The following is a 20,773-nucleotide window of genomic DNA, read 5'->3' as shown; positions in this document are numbered from 1 at the left end:
TATGTTACATCTTGAATCATAGCCTACTTTACAAAAGCCAGAGTCTTCAGTATTCCAACATCGTGCTGTTTTACACTCTAATTGAAGAAAATGTGCGTTTAACGCAAGCACACACGAATGAATCGTTCACATTTTCTTATTTAAACCTCCAGATATGTATTTTTAACAGATTATGTAAAAGAGGGACAGAACATGGTGCACAATGCAGAAATCAACTACCACATATGACTGGTTGTGTCATATGCTCAAACATCAAATCAATGCCATGATTAACACATGTGCAGAAGATCAAATCAATAAAACTACTACTATTTACATGGGTAAGATGGGTCTTCAATGAAGGATGAACATTATGTTATATGAAAACTAAATATTGTGCAGCTATCAAGTATAGGGCAGAATGTGTTTCATGCACATACATAACACATTATAAACATTCGTAATGTTATTATACAATCGTTTAATTCAAGGGAATTTCAGTACCTGGTTCTCTAGAGTAAACAGTAAGACATAGATATGTCTGGTTTAACTAACAATACTACTCTGATGAACTGTTTGGTAGACTCATTCCTGGTGTTTGTACATCCAGAAGTCACTCTTGAAAAGGAAAGTAAAAAAAATGGAAAAGAGGAAAACATACACAATATGAACATAAATTCCATTTTAGCAGCTGTTTTTAACTTTTCTGACAGTATAAGGTTTTTTTGGTGTTGTTTGAAACTGATATATACTTCGTTTTTCGCCGCCCTATAGCCACAGTTTCTTAGTTAAAAAAAAAAGATTAGATCATATGTATGAAGCAAGATACAAGATTATCTGAATGTAAATTCCTCTTAGAATCTGCCTGGCTGTATTTCCAGGTAAGACACTGTTAGCTTTCTTGAACCTGCTTTCGTGGATGGTGTAAAATGCTTTTGTTGTAAACACACCAGGATCTATACCAACTTTCTTCAGCAATTTAATTCTGCCATTATTTCCGTTATTTCAAGATAAAAATGCATCAAAGACGCCTATTTTGAGTACTTGGAGTCCACCGAATGTCCTTTTTGAGTATCTAATCCAAATTAAATTATTGAGGCTTTCATTTGCATTTTGTGTATTTCTGTAAAGACACTTCCTCAATAAACCAAGGTTGGCAAGAAACCTAAATGTGGGCTTAATCGCATTCAGAACAGGTTCTGGTAATGAGTGTTTATATGAATATGTCTCATTTCTGTTGCTGAACTTACATTAATGTCTTTCGGACACAGATTGTGCTTGGTGTTTAGTCAGTGGATAGTTTGTGTCAAAAAAATTACCCACACAGCACGCGTCATTGCCTTTAAATTGTGTTTGTTTTTCCTGATAGCTCTCCCATAAAATAACTGAAGAGAACCAATGTCTTTCAGAGTAAGCCTGGATTTTCCTTCTAGTGGTTTTCCATTCTCAGTTACTTCACCTTTCTTCTCTTTCAGCAAGTGAGGAAGACTTCCACCAAGCCTCTTTTGGATGTGGCCAATACATTCCAACTTCTCTATTGTTGTATTGTATAGATTTTTATCTGTTACAGCTTTGAACGGAAAGGAGTCCCCATCAGCAAGGTATTTAGTATATCTAACACCATATTGGTTCTCAGATCTGGTGAACATCATCCCACTTTCAGCAGTCCCCACTTGTGTCACTGTAATTTTTGGAGCATGCTACTGCATGCTTTTCTTGCCACCATTTCTCACTGTCTTTGTTGTTAGACATTTTCCTTGTTGCACACTGGTGGCAGTATTTAGACATAATTTCTACATCTAAAACGCTACCCAAGTCAATCAAGTCAATACTGTACCAAGAACAGATGCAACTCCGTACAGAGATGTGTGACCGCTTTTCATCCAGGTCCCATCTACAGACACACAAGGGTCAGTAACATTCGTAGTAGAGTCGCTGTGATGAATACCTACCCCAGCATCTACTTCTTTTTCGTTTATTTCCACCAATTCCTTCACTGCTTTCTTCATAGAAACTTTGGAAGTATCGGATACAGCGTCAGACACTTCTTTATTTATTTTTTCAAACCTTGCACAAGTTGGAGGCATGTTCAGAAAGCTGCACAATTAATTACTACCTTCCCCTGCCCTGCCCAAGGCACCTCAGAGCATATGCTAACCTAAAATTGCTTTCATAGGTGCCAGTGTCAGTTTGTTTGGAGGAGGAAAATGTAAATGGCCACACGAATTACGAATTAATTTAAAAATCACAAGCTATTCCCACTCATCTTTCTTCAACAACAATCGTGCATTGTGTATTTTTACATGTAACACATGAACATTAAAACTTTATAGCCTGGCAGAGATTCTCTAAACCAATAAGTCTGAATCCACTGGAGTTCATATCAACACCATTCACACACCTGTACAATTCTCCTGTCCCAAGTTTCAATGCTGAATCTGAGAGCTTATGTTCTTCATTTCGAGCTGCTTCCTCTTTTTTGTTGATAAACCGATTTCTATTAAACCTCCGTTTCCTAAACACAGTTTTTCCACCACCCATTACACATAAATCTTGAGTTCCACGTAAAGGTTTGCGAATTCAACCTTCCACATGCAAGAAAGTTTGCAGGCAAATATATAGATGTCAGCCAGAGATATAGATGTCAGAGTTAAACAGTTTAACAATTTAAAGGCATTTCTATACCTGCTGTCACGATAAAATTCACACACAACATAGATTAAACTGCATAGATCATGAAAATAATATTTGGGAAAAATCGAGTTTTTGGACCAAAATCCATTCCATCCCTCCTTAATATTGTCTGCAAGGTCATTAATAGACAAGATGAACAGCAAGGGTTCCAACACACTTTCATGGGGCAGACCTGAAACTACTTCTACATATGAAGACGACTCTCCATATAAGATAACATGCTGCATCCTCCCTACCAAAAAATTCTCAATCCAGTCACAAATTTCTGTTGATACTCCATTTGATCCAAAGCTTTCAGTATGTCATGTGAGAAAAGTGCGAATTGGGTTTCACATGACCGTTGTTTTTGGAATCAGTGCTGGTTGACATTGATGAGGTCATTCTGTTCAAGATATGTTCTATGAGGAAGAGAACCCAGCTTTACAGGCAAATCAGTAGTCTGTGGTTGCCTAGGAGAGACATTTTACCAGACGTTGCTCATATTACAACAACTGAAGTCAAAATTCGTATTTCACTGAATACAACACTGCCTCAGTTGTAGGCTTTCTTCACAGCTTTGGCTCTTGCCAAGACTCCAGCTTGTATAAAGTCAGTTGTGATTAGTTCCTACTTACATTAATAAGCATTGATTTGCCTGTGAGTTAAGTACTTTTTGAAAGCCTAGAAATACTACATCCACAGGACTGCCTTGATCCATAGTTCTTAAGATGTCATGTGAGAAAAGTACATGTTTAGTTTCGTGTTGCCAGTGATTCAGTTGAGCCAGGGCCAGATGTAGAGGGGTGGCCAGAGGGGGGGGGGGGGGGGAGTCAGGCGAATTGAGCCACCGACCAGTATGGCTGCTTTTCAGGGGAGCAGCAGATTCTTGAATGTTAATATGGGTCCAAAAGGACAGTTTAAACTTGACAATGAATTGTGTTTTGCATAAATGAAGAATTGTGAAAAGAAGTTGGAAATACAAATCATTCATATAATCTGGAAAATATCTATAGTATTGTGAAATAGACAAGAAATGAAACGCTGGTCACCTTGGGTGCATCTTTCAAAATAGCAACGCTTGCTTGAGGCAGTTTTGCCAACTCATTTTCTACCATGTGCCTACACAACTCTTGAAATATAGCTGCACCAGCTTGAAAACCTCGTACATAAATGGAAAACTTTATGGCGAAAAAGTAAAGATAAGTGTCAGCACATTATAGACTAACAGTTCCTATGCAGGAAATGTAAACAACTATACTAATATCTGTGAGAAAAACACTTTGTTATAAATAAGCAGAGAGTTAGTAAAATATGGACTGCCCATCACATGCGATAGTCTTTTGATTCCAGACTTCGTGTTTATGTGGCGTTTACACAGGGAAAGTTGAATGGCATCCTTCTCACACAACTCCCTCTCCTTTAGATGTGATATTATTCTCGTTCTTTCCACTCTTCTCTAATTAATTTTTTCTCGTTTGCTTGTAACAAGTTTCCTTTCATTCCCTTTTCTTTCTCTGTGTTGAATCACTAATCAACAGATACTAACATTAAGGTCTTATGGAAAAGAAATATAAATCCGTACTTTGGAACTGAAGCAACTAATCTGCACTGCACGAATTGTATATCCAGTTTCGTCGTATTTCACAGTGTTTGCGTCCTAAACCTTATTTAGACTTTAACTGTTATTTTTCGCTACAATAAATGAAAGTTCTTTCAAAAAAGCTTGTTTTGAGCTATAAATAATACCCTTTCGATATCCGACGACCGTCATTTTTGCTTTACATCCTACAGACAAATTAAACAGGCACTGAGGATTTATAGACTTTTTCAATAAATAAAGCATTTATCGGAAAGTCACTTAGTTCTACAACCACCGAGCGAGGTGGCGCAGTGGTTAGCACACTGGACTCGCATTTGGGAGGACGACGGTTGAATCCCGTCTCCAGCCATCCTGATTTAGGTTTTCCGTGATTTTCCTAAATCGTTTCAGGCAAATGCCGGGATGGTTCCATTGAAAGTGCACGGCGATTTCCTTCCCAATCCTTTCCTAACCCGAGCTTGCGCTCCGTCTCTAATGACCTCGTTGTCGACCGGACGTTAAACACTAACCACCACCACCACCACCACTTCTACAATCTTCCACGTCATACAGGAGAAGCGGCAGTGTTATCACCGACAATGCAGTACTCAAATGTGCATGTCGCTACAGGTCTCTTGCCGTAGTTTTTGTCTCCAGAACTGTCACTCTGTCCTCACGGTTGCGTTGTAAATTTCCTTGCTGCCAGCAGCCAAATCGTAACGATGTTGTTTCGTTTTATTTTAACCAGATGATGACCATACAACGCTGAATCTTAGATACAAGCTCAGTTTCTGTCACAGAAATATTGGAAGTGCCATTTCACATACTATAGCCTGTTTACTGTTTCTTGTTCCTTGAACCCCATAGCCCTGCTCAGAACTCGCTGACATAATTCAGAACGTTTTGTGCCTTTTCCAACTTCGGCAACGTAAGCGACCTACCACTGCCCTGCCCTGCAGTGAGGCGTTCCAGTGCGCAGTGAACAGGTGTGCATTTGTTTCTTTTACTTTGTGGTGTGCTATGAATATGTACTGCATATGGAGATATATACGCACTTTCACGAAAATTGTCTATCCTGCACATCATTTACATGTCCACAAGCTATCAGTATGCAACACAAAATGTGAACGTTGAAAGTACTGCAAGAACTCTACTCACCTATGAAAGCCAGGTCATAAAAATAGATAAATCGAACTCGGCGCTATATTTAGTTGGACATTTGTTCCGAAAAGTCAGACTACCGATTTTAAATAGAAGTAGAAACAGTTAGATATTTTCACTCGGTTATTAATAATGAAATACAGTCTCAGTTTGTTGCAAAAACTAAAAAAGCAAAATTAGTAAACAGCTTTATAATCTGGCAATTATAATATCACCAGGTGCTCAGACTTCTTAACACATATATTTTTAAATTCTTACAGAATATCTCCTTAATCTGCTTCATACTTTTCCATGTACTTGCATCATAAGTTTGGTACAGGTCTCTGTTGTGCAGCATAACTTGTGCTTTCTGCAGTTCATAACTAAAAAGCCTAAGAAACCTCAGGTTGGCCGGACTCTTACATATTTGACTGGACACGACCTTAAAAACCGGACATAACTGGTTATAGGCTAAGCCATTTCTCCGCAATATCCTTTCTTTCAGGAGTGCTAGTTCTGCAAGGTTCGCAGGAGAACTTCTGTAAAGTTTGGAAGGTAGGAGACGAGATACTGGCAGAAGTAAAGCTGTGAGGACGGGGCGTGAGTCGTGCTTGGGTAGCTCAGTGGTAGAGCACTTGCCCGCGAAAGGCAAAGGTCCCGAGTTCGAGTCTCGGTCTGGCACACACTTTCAATCTGCCAGGAAGTTTCATATCAGCGCACACTCCGCTGCAGAGTGAAAATCTCATTCTGGAAACATCCCCCAGGCTGTGGCTAAGCCATGTCTCCGCAATATCCTTTCTTTCAGGAGTGCTAGTTCTGCAAGGTTCACAGGAGAGCTTCTGTAAAGTTTGGAAGGTAGGAGACGAGGTACTGGCAGAAGTAAAGCTGTGAGGACGGGGCGTGAGTCGTGCTTGGGTAGCTCAGTGGTAGAGCACTTGCCTGCGAAAGGCAAAGGTCCCGAGTTCGAGTCTCGGTCCGGCACACAATTTTAATCTGCCAGGAAGTTTCATAACTGGTTATAGCCAGACATCTAACAACTCAATACACACCTCTACTCCCCACTTGTTAATCTCCCTGTGGCTGTCCTGGTGCTCCTCCCTCCATACTACAAGCTCATCTGGGATGAGGAAACAAGAAAAATTGAACATACGTTAGTTGTATATTCTTTATTTCGGTTAAAACAGTTTATTTTGAGGTTTTAATTGAAAATGTATTATACTGCAAACATTTCAGTTCTGTTTCTCTGACTATCTCGGGCTTTAAATACGTATCAAGTCAGAAATATGCATGATTAAATATTATATGTGAAAATAAGACGTCATGGGTGAATGATATTATGAAAAAGGTATGAAAATACGCCCCCCCCATGAACCATGGACCTTGCCGTTGGTGGGGAGGCTTACGTGCCTCAGCGATACAGATAGCCGTACCGTAGGTGCAACCACAACGGAGGGATATCTGTTGAGAGGCCAGACAAACGTGTGGTTCCTGAAGAGGGGCAGCAGCCTTTTCAGTAGTTGCAAGGGCAACAGTCTGGATGATTGACTGATCTGGCCTTGTAACAATAACCAAAACGGCCTTGCTGTGCTGGTACTGCGAACGGCTGAAAGCAAGGGGAAACTACAGCCATAATTTTTCCCGAGGGCATGCAGCTTTACTGTATGATTACATGATGATGGCGTCCTCTTGGGTAAAATATTCCGGAGGTAAAATAGTCCCCCATTCGGATCTCCGGGTGGGGACTACTCGAGAGGATGTCGTTATCAGGAGAAAGAAAACTGGCGTTCTACGGATCGGAGCGTGGAATGTCAGATCCCTTAATCTGGCAGGTAGGTTAGAAAATTTAAAAAGGGAAATGGATAGGTTGAAGTTAGATATAGTGGGAATTAGTGAAGTTCAGTGGCAGGAGGAACAAGACTTCTGGTCAGGTGACTACAGGGTTATAAACACAAAATCAAATAGGGGTAATGCAGGAGTAGGTTTAATAATGAATAGGAAAATAGGAATGCGGGTAAGCTACTACAAACAGCATAGTGAACGCATTATTGTGGCCAAGATAGATACGAAGCCCACACCTACTACAGTAGTACAAGTTTATATGCCAACTAGCTCTGCAGATGAGGAAGAAATTGAAGAAATGTATGATGAAATAAAAGAAATTATTCAGATTGTGAAGGGAGACGAAAATTTAATAGTCATGGGTGACTGGAATTCGAGTGTAGGAAAAGGGAGAGAAGGAAACATAGTAGGTGAATATGGATTGGGGGACAGAAATGAAAGAGGAAGCCGCCTGGTAGAATTTTGCACAGAGCACAACATAATCATAACTAACACTTGGTTTAAGAATCATGAAAGAATGTTGTATACATGGAAGAACCCTGGAGATACTAAAAGGTATCAGATAGATTATATAATGGTAAGACAGAGATTTAGGAACCCGGTTTTAAATTGTAAGACATTTCCAGGGGCAGATGTGGACTCTGACCACAATCTATTGGTTATGACCTGTAGATTAAAACTGAAGAAACTGCAAAAAGGTGAGAATTTAAGGAGATGGGACCTGGATAAACTAAAAGAACCAGAGGTTGTACAGAGATTCAGGGAGAGCATAAGGGAGCAATTGACAGGAATGGGGGAAATAAATACAGTAGAAGAAGAATGGGTAGCTTTGAGGGATGAAGTAGTGAAGGCAGCAGAGGATCATGTAGGTAAAAAGACGAGGGCTAGTAGAAATCCTTGGGTAACAGAAGAAATATTGAATTTAATTGATGAAAGGAGAAAATATAAAAATGCAGTAAGTGAAACAGGCAAAAAGGAATACAAACGTCTCAAAAATGAGATCAACAGGAAGTGCAAAATGGCTAAGCAGGGATGGCTAGAGGACAAATGTAAGGATGTAGAGGCCTATCTCACTAGGGGTAAGATAGATACCGCCTACAGGAAAATTAAAGAGACCTTTGGAGATAAGAGAACGACTTGTATGAATATCAAGAGCTCAGATGGAAACCCAGTTCTAAGCAAAGAAGGGAAAGCAGAAAGGTGGAAGGAGTATATAGAGGGTCTATACAAGGGAGATGTACTTGAGGACAATATTATGGAAATGGAAGAGGATGTAGATGAAGATGAAATGGGAGATATGATACTCCGTGAAGAGTTTGACAGAGCACTGAAAGACCTGAGTCGAAACAAGGCCCCCGGAGTAGGCAATATTCCATTGGAACTACTGACGGCCGTGGGAGAGCCAGTCCTGACAAAACTCTACCATCTGGTGAGCAAGATGTATGAAACAGGCGAAATACCCTCAGACTTCAAGAAGAATATAATAATTCCAATCCTAAAGAAAGCAGGTGTTGACAGATGTGAAAATTACCGAACTATCAGCTTAATAAGTCACAGCTGCAAAATACTAACACGAATTCTTTACAGACGAATGGAAAAACTAGTAGAAGCCAACCTCGGGGAAGATCAGTTTGGATTCCGTGGAAACACTGGAACACCTGAGGCAATACTGACCTTACGACTTATCTTAGAAGAAAGATTAAGGAAAGGCAAACCTACGTTTCTAGCATTTGTAGACTTAGAGAAAGCTTTTGACAATGTTGACTGGAATACTCTCTTTCAAATTCTAAAGGTGGCAGGGGTAAAATACAGGGAGCGAAAGGCTATTTACAATTTGTACAGAAACCAGATGGCAGTTATAAGAGTCGAGGGACATGAAAGGGAAGGAGTGGTTGGGAAGGGAGTAAGACAGGGTTGTAGCCTCTCCCCGATGTTGTTCAATCTGTATATTGAGCAAGCAGTAAAGGAAACAAAAGAAAAATTCGGAGTAGGTATTAAAATTCATGGAGAAGAAATAAAAACTTTGAGGTTCGCCGATGACATTGTAATTCTGTCAGAGACAGCAAAGGACTTGGAAGAGCAGTTGAATGGAATGGACAGTATCTTGAAAGGAGGATATAAGATGAACATCAACAAAAGCAAAACAAGGATAATGGAATGTAGTCTAATTAAGTCGGGTGATGCTGAGGGAATTAGATTAGGAAATGAGGCACTTAAAGTAGTAAAGGAGTTTTGCTATTTGGGGAGCAAAATAACTGATGATGGTCGAAGTAGAGAGGAAATAAAATGTAGGCTGGCAATGGCAAGGAAAGCGTTTCTGAAGAAGAGAAATTTGTTAACATCCAGTATTGATTTAAGTGTCAGGAAGTCATTTCTGAAAGTATTCGTATGGAGTGTAGCCATGTATGGAAGTGAAACATGGACGATAAATAGTTTGGACAAGAAGAGAATAGAAGCTTTCGAAATGTGGTGCTACAGAAGAATGCTGAAGATTAGATGGGTAGATCACATAACTAATGAGGAAGTATTGAATAGGATTGGGGAGAAGAGAAGTTTGTGGCACAACTTGACCAGAAGAAGGGATCGGTTGGTAGGACATGTTCTGAGGCATCAAGGGATCACCAATTTAGTATTGGAGGGCAGCGTGGAGGGTAAAAATCGTAGAGGGAGACCAAGAGATGAATACACTAAGCAGATTCAGAAGGATGTAGGTTGCAGTAGGTACTGGGAGATGAAAAAGCTTGCACAGGCTAGAGTAGCATGGAGAGCTGCATCAAACCAGTCTCAGGACTGAAGACCACAACAACAACAACAACATGAAAATACGAAGAGCGGCTGTACCTGAAATTTTCGCATGGGACTGCAAAATCCCTGGTTGGACTTCAGAATACTATTCAAGATACTTATACAAATGGATGTCAACGATAGTGGACAGTAGTTTCGCGTATCCCATCTGCTACCCTTCTTGTAAATCGGGAGATGGTTTAGTGTTCTTCTTGCCATGACAAATGTTTTGTGGTGGCGCTTTTCTATATAAAGAGGAATTATTCTTCCTAAAATTATTATTATCTCTACATCAGATTAAAGACTAATTTTATTCTGACACGGTTTTAAGCTCGCCACTTTTCCACGTTTTAGACGTACCACAGACTGAACAAAAGTTTCCTCGTCGTAGCCTCTTTGAGCCGCTACTATGCTTTCAGTTCCCATCGTAGTTCGATTTCTATTGCTCACTGATTTTATTTTTTGCGCAGTTGTTTTATTTCTGATTATTGTTATCACGTTAAACCTGATTAGATCAGTGATCCTGATGTTGAAACATTAGCTATTTCCAACATCTTTTAAAAATATTCGGGATCAGCGTTTTATGTTAAGAGTTTCAGTTTTTAATCAGTGAACTTTCATACTGTAGTTGGTGCCCTTCCTTTTACACGTAGAACAGTTTAGGTTTTTTCTTCGCCTACGAGATAACATGAAGCCTGTGATCATTGATTCTAGCTCATTAGCAGCAGAAGCGCAGACAGGTTACTTACTATCGAATGTCTTTGACTGTCCGCTTTGGTGTTGAAATGACAAGTAGTGCACTCTAGTATATGGCAATCTTGTAGAGAGGAAGCAATGGATTCCCAGCTACTTGGGACATGGGAGGTAAGCAAAGTGCGGAACATTTGTGTAGTTTTGTGTTAGTGACATGTTTAGACAGAACTTTGTGGTTAGTGTGATAGCTGATGCCGTCAGAGAAGCTGTTGTGATGTTTTGGTTGCAATTGTCACAACACATAACATGTAGAGGTTTGACAACTTCGTGTTGTACGAAAAGGTGCGGGATATAGCTGAGTTCGTATACTGCTTTACAGGTTGTTTCATGCACTCCTCGCCAGGCTGGACTGGTGGAAAACACGGGTGTTGATGGGTAAGTAGTGAATCTCGTATTTAAAAAATAATAAAAACAAAACAAATGCTTTATGTGCAGAGTATTTTTCTTAACCAGATTTGTGTTTGCATTTTAGGACCCGCTTTTGCCTGGATGAGAGTGGTGATGTTACGTGGACAGTTCCGGATGACGCTGAGGCTATACCTCTGTTTAACTGTGAAACATATGAAGTTTATAATTCACCTCCCATGGGCGTTGTGATAAGATTCGGAGCGTATGCGGGTCACGTCATTGAGTTTCGGGTGGGTTTTTTAACATTTAAAGTTTTTGCGCTTTTAAAATTCCTTAACCTGAGTATCAGTAGTATTTCTTAAAAAAGGATCCATTCCTTTATCGAATAAACCTTCTTGGTCTTATTTGGAATGTATTTACTACATTATCCTGTTTATCATATGACGAGCAGTTGTCGGTAGAGGTAACAAACTACTAATTTGTGCAAACGAGGTTGGTAAATGATAGCTGTCCTCAGAAGGAGTGCTGAGTTGTTAAATACAGACTAAATTTGTTAGTAACTATTTTCGTTGATTTTAGATTGGTTGCTGTACACAGATGAAACAAGCATTATCTTTTGACTCAGGTAAATAAATGGAGAACAGGAAGTCTTAATGACACTGTAAGCTTGAAATGTTCATTGTAACCAGTGGCTTTGTTAGAAAAATGTTGCTTGAGATTTAAAGAGAAACTGAAATTCTTAAAAAATTTTTAGACTTGATATGTTCATAGAGATATGACCTAGTTGCTCCTTTTAAGCTGCAAGATGAAGCAGGAGGTAACTGAAGTTTTGTTGGGATACATGTCTTGTGATCCAAAGATAAATATAAAGATTTGGAGGATCTGGCTAAAAACTGTCAATACGTGTAGGCCTATAGGAAATGTGAATTTCTTTACACACCCTCATCGAAATGATGGAGAGTCTTCATCAGATGTAGAAGTAACTTCGGGTGTGCCCCAAGGAAGTGTGTTGGTGCTCTTGCTGTTCATATGATCAATTAATGAACTTGCAGACAACATTAATATTAAAATCAGGCATTTTGCAAATTATGCAGTTATTTGTAATGAATTAATATTGGAAAAGCTGCATAAATATTCAGGCAACTTTGTGCAGAGATTGGAAACTTGTTCTGTATGTTCAGAAATGTAAAATTTTGCCCTTTACAAAACGAAAAAATGTAGTATCCTATGACCATAATATCAGTGATTCACTGTTGGAATCGGCCAACTCATACAAATACCTGGGTGTAACACTTTTTAGGGATACGAAATGGAATGATCACATAGGTACAGTCGTGAGTAAAGCAGGTGGTAGACTTCAGTTTATTGGTGGAATACTGGGGAAGTGCAGTCAGTCTACAAAGGAGATTGTTACCAGTTCTAGAATATTGCTCAAGTTTATGGCACCCATACCAGACAGGACTGAGGGGGGATATTGAATGTATACTGAGGAGGACAGCTTGAATGGTCACAGATTTGTTTAATTCCTGGGAGAGTGTCTCGGAGATACTGTAGGAACTGAACTGGAAGACTCTTGAAGATAGATGTAAGTTATCCCAAGAAAGTCTATTAACAAAATTTCAAGAGCTGGCTTTAAAAGATTACTCTAGGAATATACGACAACCCTCTATGTTTCACTCTCACAAGAATTGTGAGGATAAGATTAGAACAATTCTGCATGCAGAGAGGCATTCAAACAATCATTCTTCCCGCACTCCATACGGGGATTTGCTGAGTATAGATATAGAAGTAGAACTTCCTTACTCCCATTACCAGTTTTCGAACTACATTATGAAATAGCTAAAGCAGCTGAAACTAGGAAAATATTTGTATGGTTTCCTCTTTTGTGAATGAACCAGAAATTTTTACCTATTTTTATTCGCTGCATTAGTAAAATTTTCCTTATGATGCTCTTTGAAAGGATTTGTGTGTTTAACAACAGTGAGCATTACAGCTAATAGCTTGCAAGCACTTACTTTCCTAATGGAACACTGACAAGATTGATAACAGAATTTTTTATTTTTTTTTGTTTTTATCATTCTGAAGAAGAAAAAAAAAACATAATTTACTTTATTCTATAAAACTCCTTTCCTTGTGAATTGAAATGCTGAATTACAACTCTAGGTGCCTGTAGTTAGACCTTTGCTTGTTTGTCAATACTTTGTTTGAAATTTCTTTTTAGGATCTCCAAACAATGGAAAATCATTGGATGAAATGCCAATATTATGAGAAAGATACAATGTTCTTCACTACATGCAAGTGATATTGAGTGACAAACAGAAACAATGAAAAAAGACTGCTAAATATTAATCAGATGCTGGATTATGTCATTCATCAGACATAGACAGTACAAAAGCCACCTCGCCCAGTGTTATTTACTGTGTTGGATGGTATCAGACAGGGAAGGTGAAGGCCAGTAAAAGCTAGCGCTGCGGGAGCATGCAGGGCTGTGGTGGGGACAGGATAGTGGGCTGTTAGGTATGGCATCGGGAGACTGTGCTATGGGAGGCTGTGTTGTGGGATGGGGAGGAAGGGGAGAGGAGAGAGGTAGACAGGCAAAGGACTCTACAGGTGTTGCACTAGTGAGATAGGTGTATGTAAGGCTGGAATGGGAGCATGTAAAGGGATAGATAGGTGGAGGACAGGGACCAGTGAAGATTAAGGCCAGATGGATTACAGTAAAGGAGGATGTATTGCAACGAGAGTTCCCACATGCACAGTTCAGAAAAGTTGGTGTCGATGGAAAGAATCCAGATGGGAAGGCTTTGAAGCAGCCATTGAAGGCAAGCACATTGTGTGTGGTGGTATCTTCAGCAACTGGAAGGTCCCGCTGTCTCTTGTCCATAGTTTGGCTGTGGCTATTATTACAGTCAAACACCTTGTTAGTGGTCATGCCCACATAGAATGTAGCATTGTGGTTGCGGTTAAGTTGGTAGACCACATGGTTGCGTACATGTGGCCCTACCTTTAATTGGATGGGAGGTGCCTTTGACTGGACTGGAGTAAGTAGTAGGATGATGATGTTAGGGACAGATTTTGTATTTAGGTGTATTGCAGGGATATGAGCTGGGGCAAGTTTTTTGAGAGCAGAGGTGGAATAGGGATGGTCAAGGATATTTCAGTGGGGAGGTGTCAGAAACTCTGCTAAGACAGGGAAGGAGAGGGTCTTTCTCTCAACTTTTGCTAATGCCTGTCCTCCACAAGCCTATCAGCTTCCTTACTTTTGTAAGAAAACTAATCTTGTGGCTGTGTTGTGAGATGGGGGTGAATGACATCATTTCTTTGCTGCCTCTGCTGCTTGATTAAATTTGGTGTATATTGTATATTTGTAATACATTAAGGTTAATGATCAACTTATGAATGTATCTTCACTTCAAATGCTCTGATGGCGGGAGGGACACTGAGCTGTGTCATACAACTGCTGAAAGGTTGATTTTTTTAAAAAAAGTTTATTCCTGCTACACTATGTTGGACATAAGTTCTTTGCATAGTTTTTTTTATTTTTATTTATGGCAGCAGTGATTTTTTTTTTTTTCTTCCACTTGGCTTTACGTCACAATAGTGATTTATTGTTAACTATTCCTACAGGGAGGTCAGTGTCAAAAGTTGAGGTTAGAAATGCCCTTTTTGCTCCGTGGCAATTGGCAATGCTCATTGCAAAGTTGCACAAGAAATAATGTGTTGTAAATGAGCCTCTTATGTTATGGATGAAACTATTTTCTTTGAAAATGCCAATGTTTTCAACCTACTACTGAGAGAGAAACAATAGCAGAAACCCGAAGAAGCAGATTTTATTTCTTTATTTATTTTTTTCCGAAGTGGTGGCCATCCTGCTTATTGACTAAGATACTTTGGATGGTATTATCACAAAGAGTACTAAGCAATATTTGGATTGTTTGTTGTTACAGTGTGTTCTGATTAAATTCCCAAGTTTTTCTTTTGCTAATGTCTTAACTCCTAGCACATTTGTGAGGGTTCTCACTTTTGATTGGGTGCACAGAACATTTTGAATGAAATAATTAAACTACCTCACAAAAATACACTTTCATGACGGTGACTGCCGTATTTATTCTTGACAATATTGTTTTCCTTTTTCGCTCTTGACAGTGTGTTACCTCGCAGTAAAGTAATTACACTTACAACTCTCCAATTTGTAGTAGTTTTGCTACTCACCATATCGCGGAGATGCTGAGTCGCAGATAGCCACAGCAAAAAGATTGTCAGAAGTGAGCTTTCAGCCAACTAGGCCTCCTTCTTAAATAGACAAAACACACACACACACACACACACACACACACACACACACACACACACACACACACACACACACACACACACACACACCCTCAGGGGGCTCAGCGTTTAGTTGCTGGTACGGGCTTGGCGACCCCGGGGTCCCTGAGCTGGGGACTGGGAAGCGCCACCAGTCTTCAATACCGTAACCTCTGAGCGTGCTTCAACGACCACTGTAAGGTGCGACGGTGGAACGTTGTACGGTACAGAGCCTGGGGATCTTGGCTTAACTGCCTGGGTCGCGAGGATGGTATAAACCTCTATAAAAAAAACTTCAATCTCGAGGTGTGCTGCGCGCTGAGGAGACACATGGCTGTTGAGGTAGAACAGTTGCTAGCGGGCGACCTCTGGGGAACCTGCCGCCCCCCGGTTGTATTAGGCTTACCCAGGCAAGTGGGGCTCTGTCTGGGTGGACATTCCTTTCGCTAGCTGCTCGTGGGACCACCATGAAATGCAATGTGAATAGTGTGCAAGCACAAGACTCTAAGAAAGGAAAGTTCAATGCTTCAAAGTATGACCCCCAATCGTTCCCTTCCCTGCCCACACCAGGGGAGGAACGGTGGTCTTAATTACCTGGTGAGATGTATTCTCCTCGATTTATGGTTTGCAGCCGAACAGATGGGGACTCATTTCTGACCACAAAGCCTCAGTTTTTTGTGGAAAATTTAGAGGACAAGTTTGGAGAAGTTGAGGGCATGTCTAAAATGAGGTCTGGAGCAGTCCTCATACAGACAGCATCCCCAGCACAGTCACGGGCATTGCTTGCTTCTGACAAGCTCGGTGATGTTGCAGTCTCCCATTACACCTCATAAGAGCCTCAATATGGTTCAGGGACTTATTTTTCATCGTGATCTGTTGTTGCAGTCTGACGACGTGCTCTGTGCAAATCTGGAACGCCGCAGTGTTCACTTTGTACGACGTGTCTTGAGGGAACCTAAAGATAATAGGGTCGCCACCGGTGCCTTCATCTTGGCTTCCGAGGGCGACACACTGCCCGAGAAGGTCAAGATGGTGATATATTGATGTGATGTTAAGCCTTATGTCCCTCCTCCCATGCACTGCTTTAAGTGCTGGAGGTATGGGCATATGTCATCGAGATGTGACACCAACCCTACCTGTCGGGATTGTGGACGTGCCTCCCACCCCAACGCTCCATGTTCGCCGCCCCCTGTTTGTGTCAACTGCAGACAGAATCATTCACCTTGCTCGTCGGACTGCGTGGTTTATCAAAAGGAACGGAAGATTATGGAGTATAAGACCTCGCACGGAAGGGATCGCTTAGTGCCCTCCCTTCCATGGTTACTGCCCCTCCAGACGTTAGCCATTGGCTGAAAAAGCCACCACTTGTGGGCCGTAGGGCTTCCAGGTCTTCCTCGGTCCATGAGACTGGGTCGGAAAAGCCCACCCAGCCTGATAAACCGAAGTACAAACGGGACCCTACCAAAAAGAAGAAAAATCAAAAGGAGAAGGAGGTAGAGACAGAAAAGGAGTTCACCACTGCACCAGAAGATGATGTGGAACATCTAGCATCCACTCAGGAGCTAGATGTTGCTCAACCCCCAGTTCCTATGGAAGTTGATCAGGCTACTTCGCAGTCGGTGGCGGTGAGCACTTCTAAGGTGTGACCTATCTCTCTCTCCCCCCCCCCCCCCCCCCCCCTCAGGTTCTTTCATGTCTTCACAGTCGGATACCATTATCCTTCAATGGAATTGCCGTGGTTTTTTCCACCACCTTGCTGTGTTGAAATAGCTTTTGTGCTAAACAGCTTTTGTGCTGCTTCACTGCCACTTGTCTGGCCCTACAGGAAACCTGGTTTCCTGTTCGGCGGACCCCCTCCCTCTGTGGCTACCGGGGTTACTATAAGAACCACGTAGAATATGACAGGGTGTCTGGCGGTGTCTGTGTTTATGTTCTTGCCACTGTTCCTAGTGCTCCAGTGCCACTTCACGCAGCTCTCGAGGCTGTGGCTGTTAAAATCCGGGCAGGAATGGAGCTTACCCTCTGTTCCCTCTACCTTCCCCTGGATGCGGTTCTCCCTCTTGCCGACCTGGCTGCCTTGTTCGCCCAGCTCCCCCCGCCATTCCTCCTTTTGGGGGACTTTAATGCCCACCACCCTTTATGGGGTGGGGCCCAGACCTCGGGCCAGGGTAGGAACGTTGAGGCTCTCTTGGCACAGCAGGACATTTGCCTCCTTAACACTGGTGCTCCTACATATTTTAGCTTGACTCATGGCACATACTCGGCCATTGACCTCATTCTTAGTAGCCCAGGTCTTCTTCCATACCTCAGTTGGATGGTCCATGACGACCTCTGTGATAGCGACCACTTTCCTATCCTGGTTTTTCTTCTTCAATCCGAACCCCCTGAGCAGCTGCCACGATGGTCTCTTCGTGGAGCTGATTGGGCAGCCTACACCTCAGCTACCATGGCCATTGCCCCGCTTCCTGGTGACATCGATTTGGCAGTGGACGAGGTCACTATGGCCATTGTTTCTGCTGCTGAGGCAACTGTCCCCCGCTCTTAAAGTTCCCTAAGACGTAAGTCAGTCCCTTGGTGGACACCAGAGATTGCAGAAGCTATCCAGGACCGCCAGCGAGCCCTACGACGACACCGTCATCCTTCCCTAGAGAATCTGGTTGCCTTTAAACGGCTGCGGGCCCGGGCTCGGCAGGTAATCCGGTGGAGCAAACGGGGCTGTTGGGAACGATATGTTGCCACCATAGGTTCTCGCACCTCCCCATCTCAGGTGTGGTCGTGGGTTCGGCGCATTTTTGGCTTTCGCCCTCATGCGCCCGTCCCTTGCCTTTCTCTTCGGGGTTCACTTTGTACTCACCCAATCGCCATCGCTGAACATCTGGCGGAGTACTTCGGTCGTATTTCTGCGACAGCAGGCTACAGCGCAGAATTCCGCGCCATAAAAGAGCAAGCTGAGAGTACGCAGTTGTTGTTTTGCACGCACCGTTTGGAATGATACAATGCCCCGTTTAGTGAATGGGAGTTCCAAAGTGCCCTTACAGCTTGCCCCGATACCTCTCCATGTCAAGACCGAATGCACAACCAGTTTCTTCGCCATCTGTAGGCGCACTGTCAGGGTGAATTACTCGCCCTGTTTAACCGCATCTGGACGGAGGGCGTTTTCCTAACTCGTTGGCAGGATAGCGTTACCATCCTGGTGCTAAAACCTGGTGCAGATCCGCTGGTGGTTGATAGCTATCGCCCTATCAGCCTTACCAACGTTATGTGCAAACTCCTGGAACGGATGGTGAGTCGGCGGCTCATGTGGATCCTCAAAGCTAAGGGCCTCCTAGCCCAGCAACAGTGGGGCTTCCGTCAGGGCCGCTCAGCGATCGACAATTTAGTCTCGCTAGAGTCGGCTATTCGTACAGCTTTTACCCGGCAAGAACATGTAGTTGCTGTTTTCTTTGATCTTCGGAAGGCGTACGATACCACCTGGCACCATCATATCCTTGCTACGCTGCACAAATGGGGCTTAAGGGGTCCACTTGCAATTATTCTACAGAATTTTCTCTCCAATTGCTCCTTTCGGGTTAGAGTTGGCACTTATTTTAGCTCTGCTCATATTCAGGAGAACCGTGTCCTGCAGGGCTTGGTTCTCAGTGTTCTCCTCTTTTTGGTGGCGATTAATGGTCTTGCGGCTGCGGTGGGCTCATTGGTCTGTTCTTCTCTATATGCCGATGACTTGTCTTTATTACAGTCCCCCAAGCATCAGTGTCGCTGAATGGCGGCTGCAGGGAGCTATCCATAAGGCACATTTTTGGGCATCCAACCATGGTTTTCAGTTCTCAGCCTCTAAGACCCGAGTGATGCATTTCTGTTGTCGCCGAACAGTCCACCTCCATCCAGAGCTCTACCTTGCTAATGAACTTCTTCGTATTGAGAAGACGCATCGCTTCCTTGGCATGTTGTTTGATGCTCAGCTCACTTGGACACCTCATCTTCGTGAGCTTAAACAACGGTGCTGGTGGCACCTCAACATCCTTCGCTGCCTCAGCCACACTGTTTCGGGGCTGCACGAACAACCCTCCTTCAGCTCTATGAGGCCTTAGTCCAGTTCTGTCTCGACTACAGGAGCATGGTGTACGACTCAGCAGTACCTTCAACATTGCAGATCCTCGACCTGATTCTCCATTGTGGCGTCAGACTGGTGACAGGTGCCTTCCGCACTAGTTCGGTGACTAGCCTTCTTGTAGAAGCTGGAATCCCTCCCCTACGATTCCACCAACAACGTTGCTTGCGTCATACATCGCCCGAGTCCATGCCTTGCCCAACCACCCAAACCGCAGGCTCCTTTTCCATCTTCTGCACTCCCCTCCCCACGACGGTGGCCTAGGTCGGGTCTCCCGATCGCAGTCTGTGTTTGTTCCCTTCTCTAGTCACTCGAGTCCTTTCCTCTTCGTCCATCCTTCCGGCTCTCTTCTTCTACCCCTCCTTGGTCCCTCCCTTGCTTGCGGCTTTGCTTGGATTTGTCCTGCGACTCCAAGTCCTCTGTTCCACCTGCCAGTCTTCTCCAACAATTCCTGGCTCTTCTTGCCTCGTTTCGCGATGCAGATGTAGTCTACACCGATGGTTCTGTGGTCGATGGATGCACTGGGTTTGCTTTCACCCACAGAGACTATGTTGAGCAGCATTTCCTGCCTTGTGGGAGCAGTGTTTTCACTGCGGAGCTGGTTGCTCTTTATCGTGCACTCGCTCATCTTTCCTCCTGCCCTGGGGAGTCATTTGTCATATGCAGTGACTCCCTGAGTGTATTGCAAGCACTCGACCAGTGTTTTTCTCGGGACCCTTTGGTGCGCGGTATTCAAGATGCTGTTTTTGCTCTCGCTGAGTGTGGTCGTTCAGTGAAGTTTGTGTGGACCCCGGGCCACATCGGCATTCCAGGCATGTCGATCGGTTGGCCAAGCAGGTCACCACTTCGCCACCCCTGGAGCTTGGTCTCGTGGAAAGAGACCTCTGGTCAGCCCTAGATCGCCAGGTCTGCGATGTCTGGAGCTCTGAATGGTCTGTCTTGAACATGCCAAATAAGCTCCTAGGGAATCAGTTATTCTCTGCTGTCTCCGAATTGGACATACGCAGTTGACCCACAGCTATCTCATTTGTTGTGATGCAGGGCTGACATGGTATATCTTCTGATGGACTGCCCCCTTTTAGCCCCCTTGCGGCAGTCCTTTAATTTACCAGCTGCACTTCCTTTAATTCTAGGTGACGATGTCTCTATAGCTGACTCAGTTTTATGTTTTATCCGTGCAGCTGGGTTTTATCACTTGCTCTAGTATGGGTGTTTGCGCATGATTTCTCAGGCTACACCCACTCCAGCGACTTTTAATT

At 42.9% G+C, this 20,773-nt stretch overlaps 1 protein-coding gene across 1 annotated transcript in view; it reads left to right on the top strand.

The window, feature by feature from the left end:
* The first annotated feature begins 10,728 nt into the window (after nt 1-10,728).
* Nucleotides 10,729-20,773, top strand: part of LOC124799129 — a 128,469-nt gene continuing 118,424 nt past the window's right edge. Inside the window, exons 1-3 of the mRNA XM_047262669.1 lie at nt 10,729-10,858; nt 11,067-11,122; nt 11,220-11,385. Coding sequence (XP_047118625.1) covers nt 10,829-10,858; nt 11,067-11,122; nt 11,220-11,385 — 252 coding nt within the window. The 5' untranslated portion in view covers nt 10,729-10,828. The remainder of the gene's footprint in view (nt 10,859-11,066; nt 11,123-11,219; nt 11,386-20,773) is intronic.

This window comes from Schistocerca piceifrons, chromosome 1 (assembly GCF_021461385.2).
Source record: "Schistocerca piceifrons isolate TAMUIC-IGC-003096 chromosome 1, iqSchPice1.1, whole genome shotgun sequence".
NCBI classification, from domain to species: Eukaryota; Metazoa; Arthropoda; class Insecta; order Orthoptera; family Acrididae; genus Schistocerca; species Schistocerca piceifrons.
This window is presented reverse-complemented; position numbering and strand designations above follow the sequence as displayed.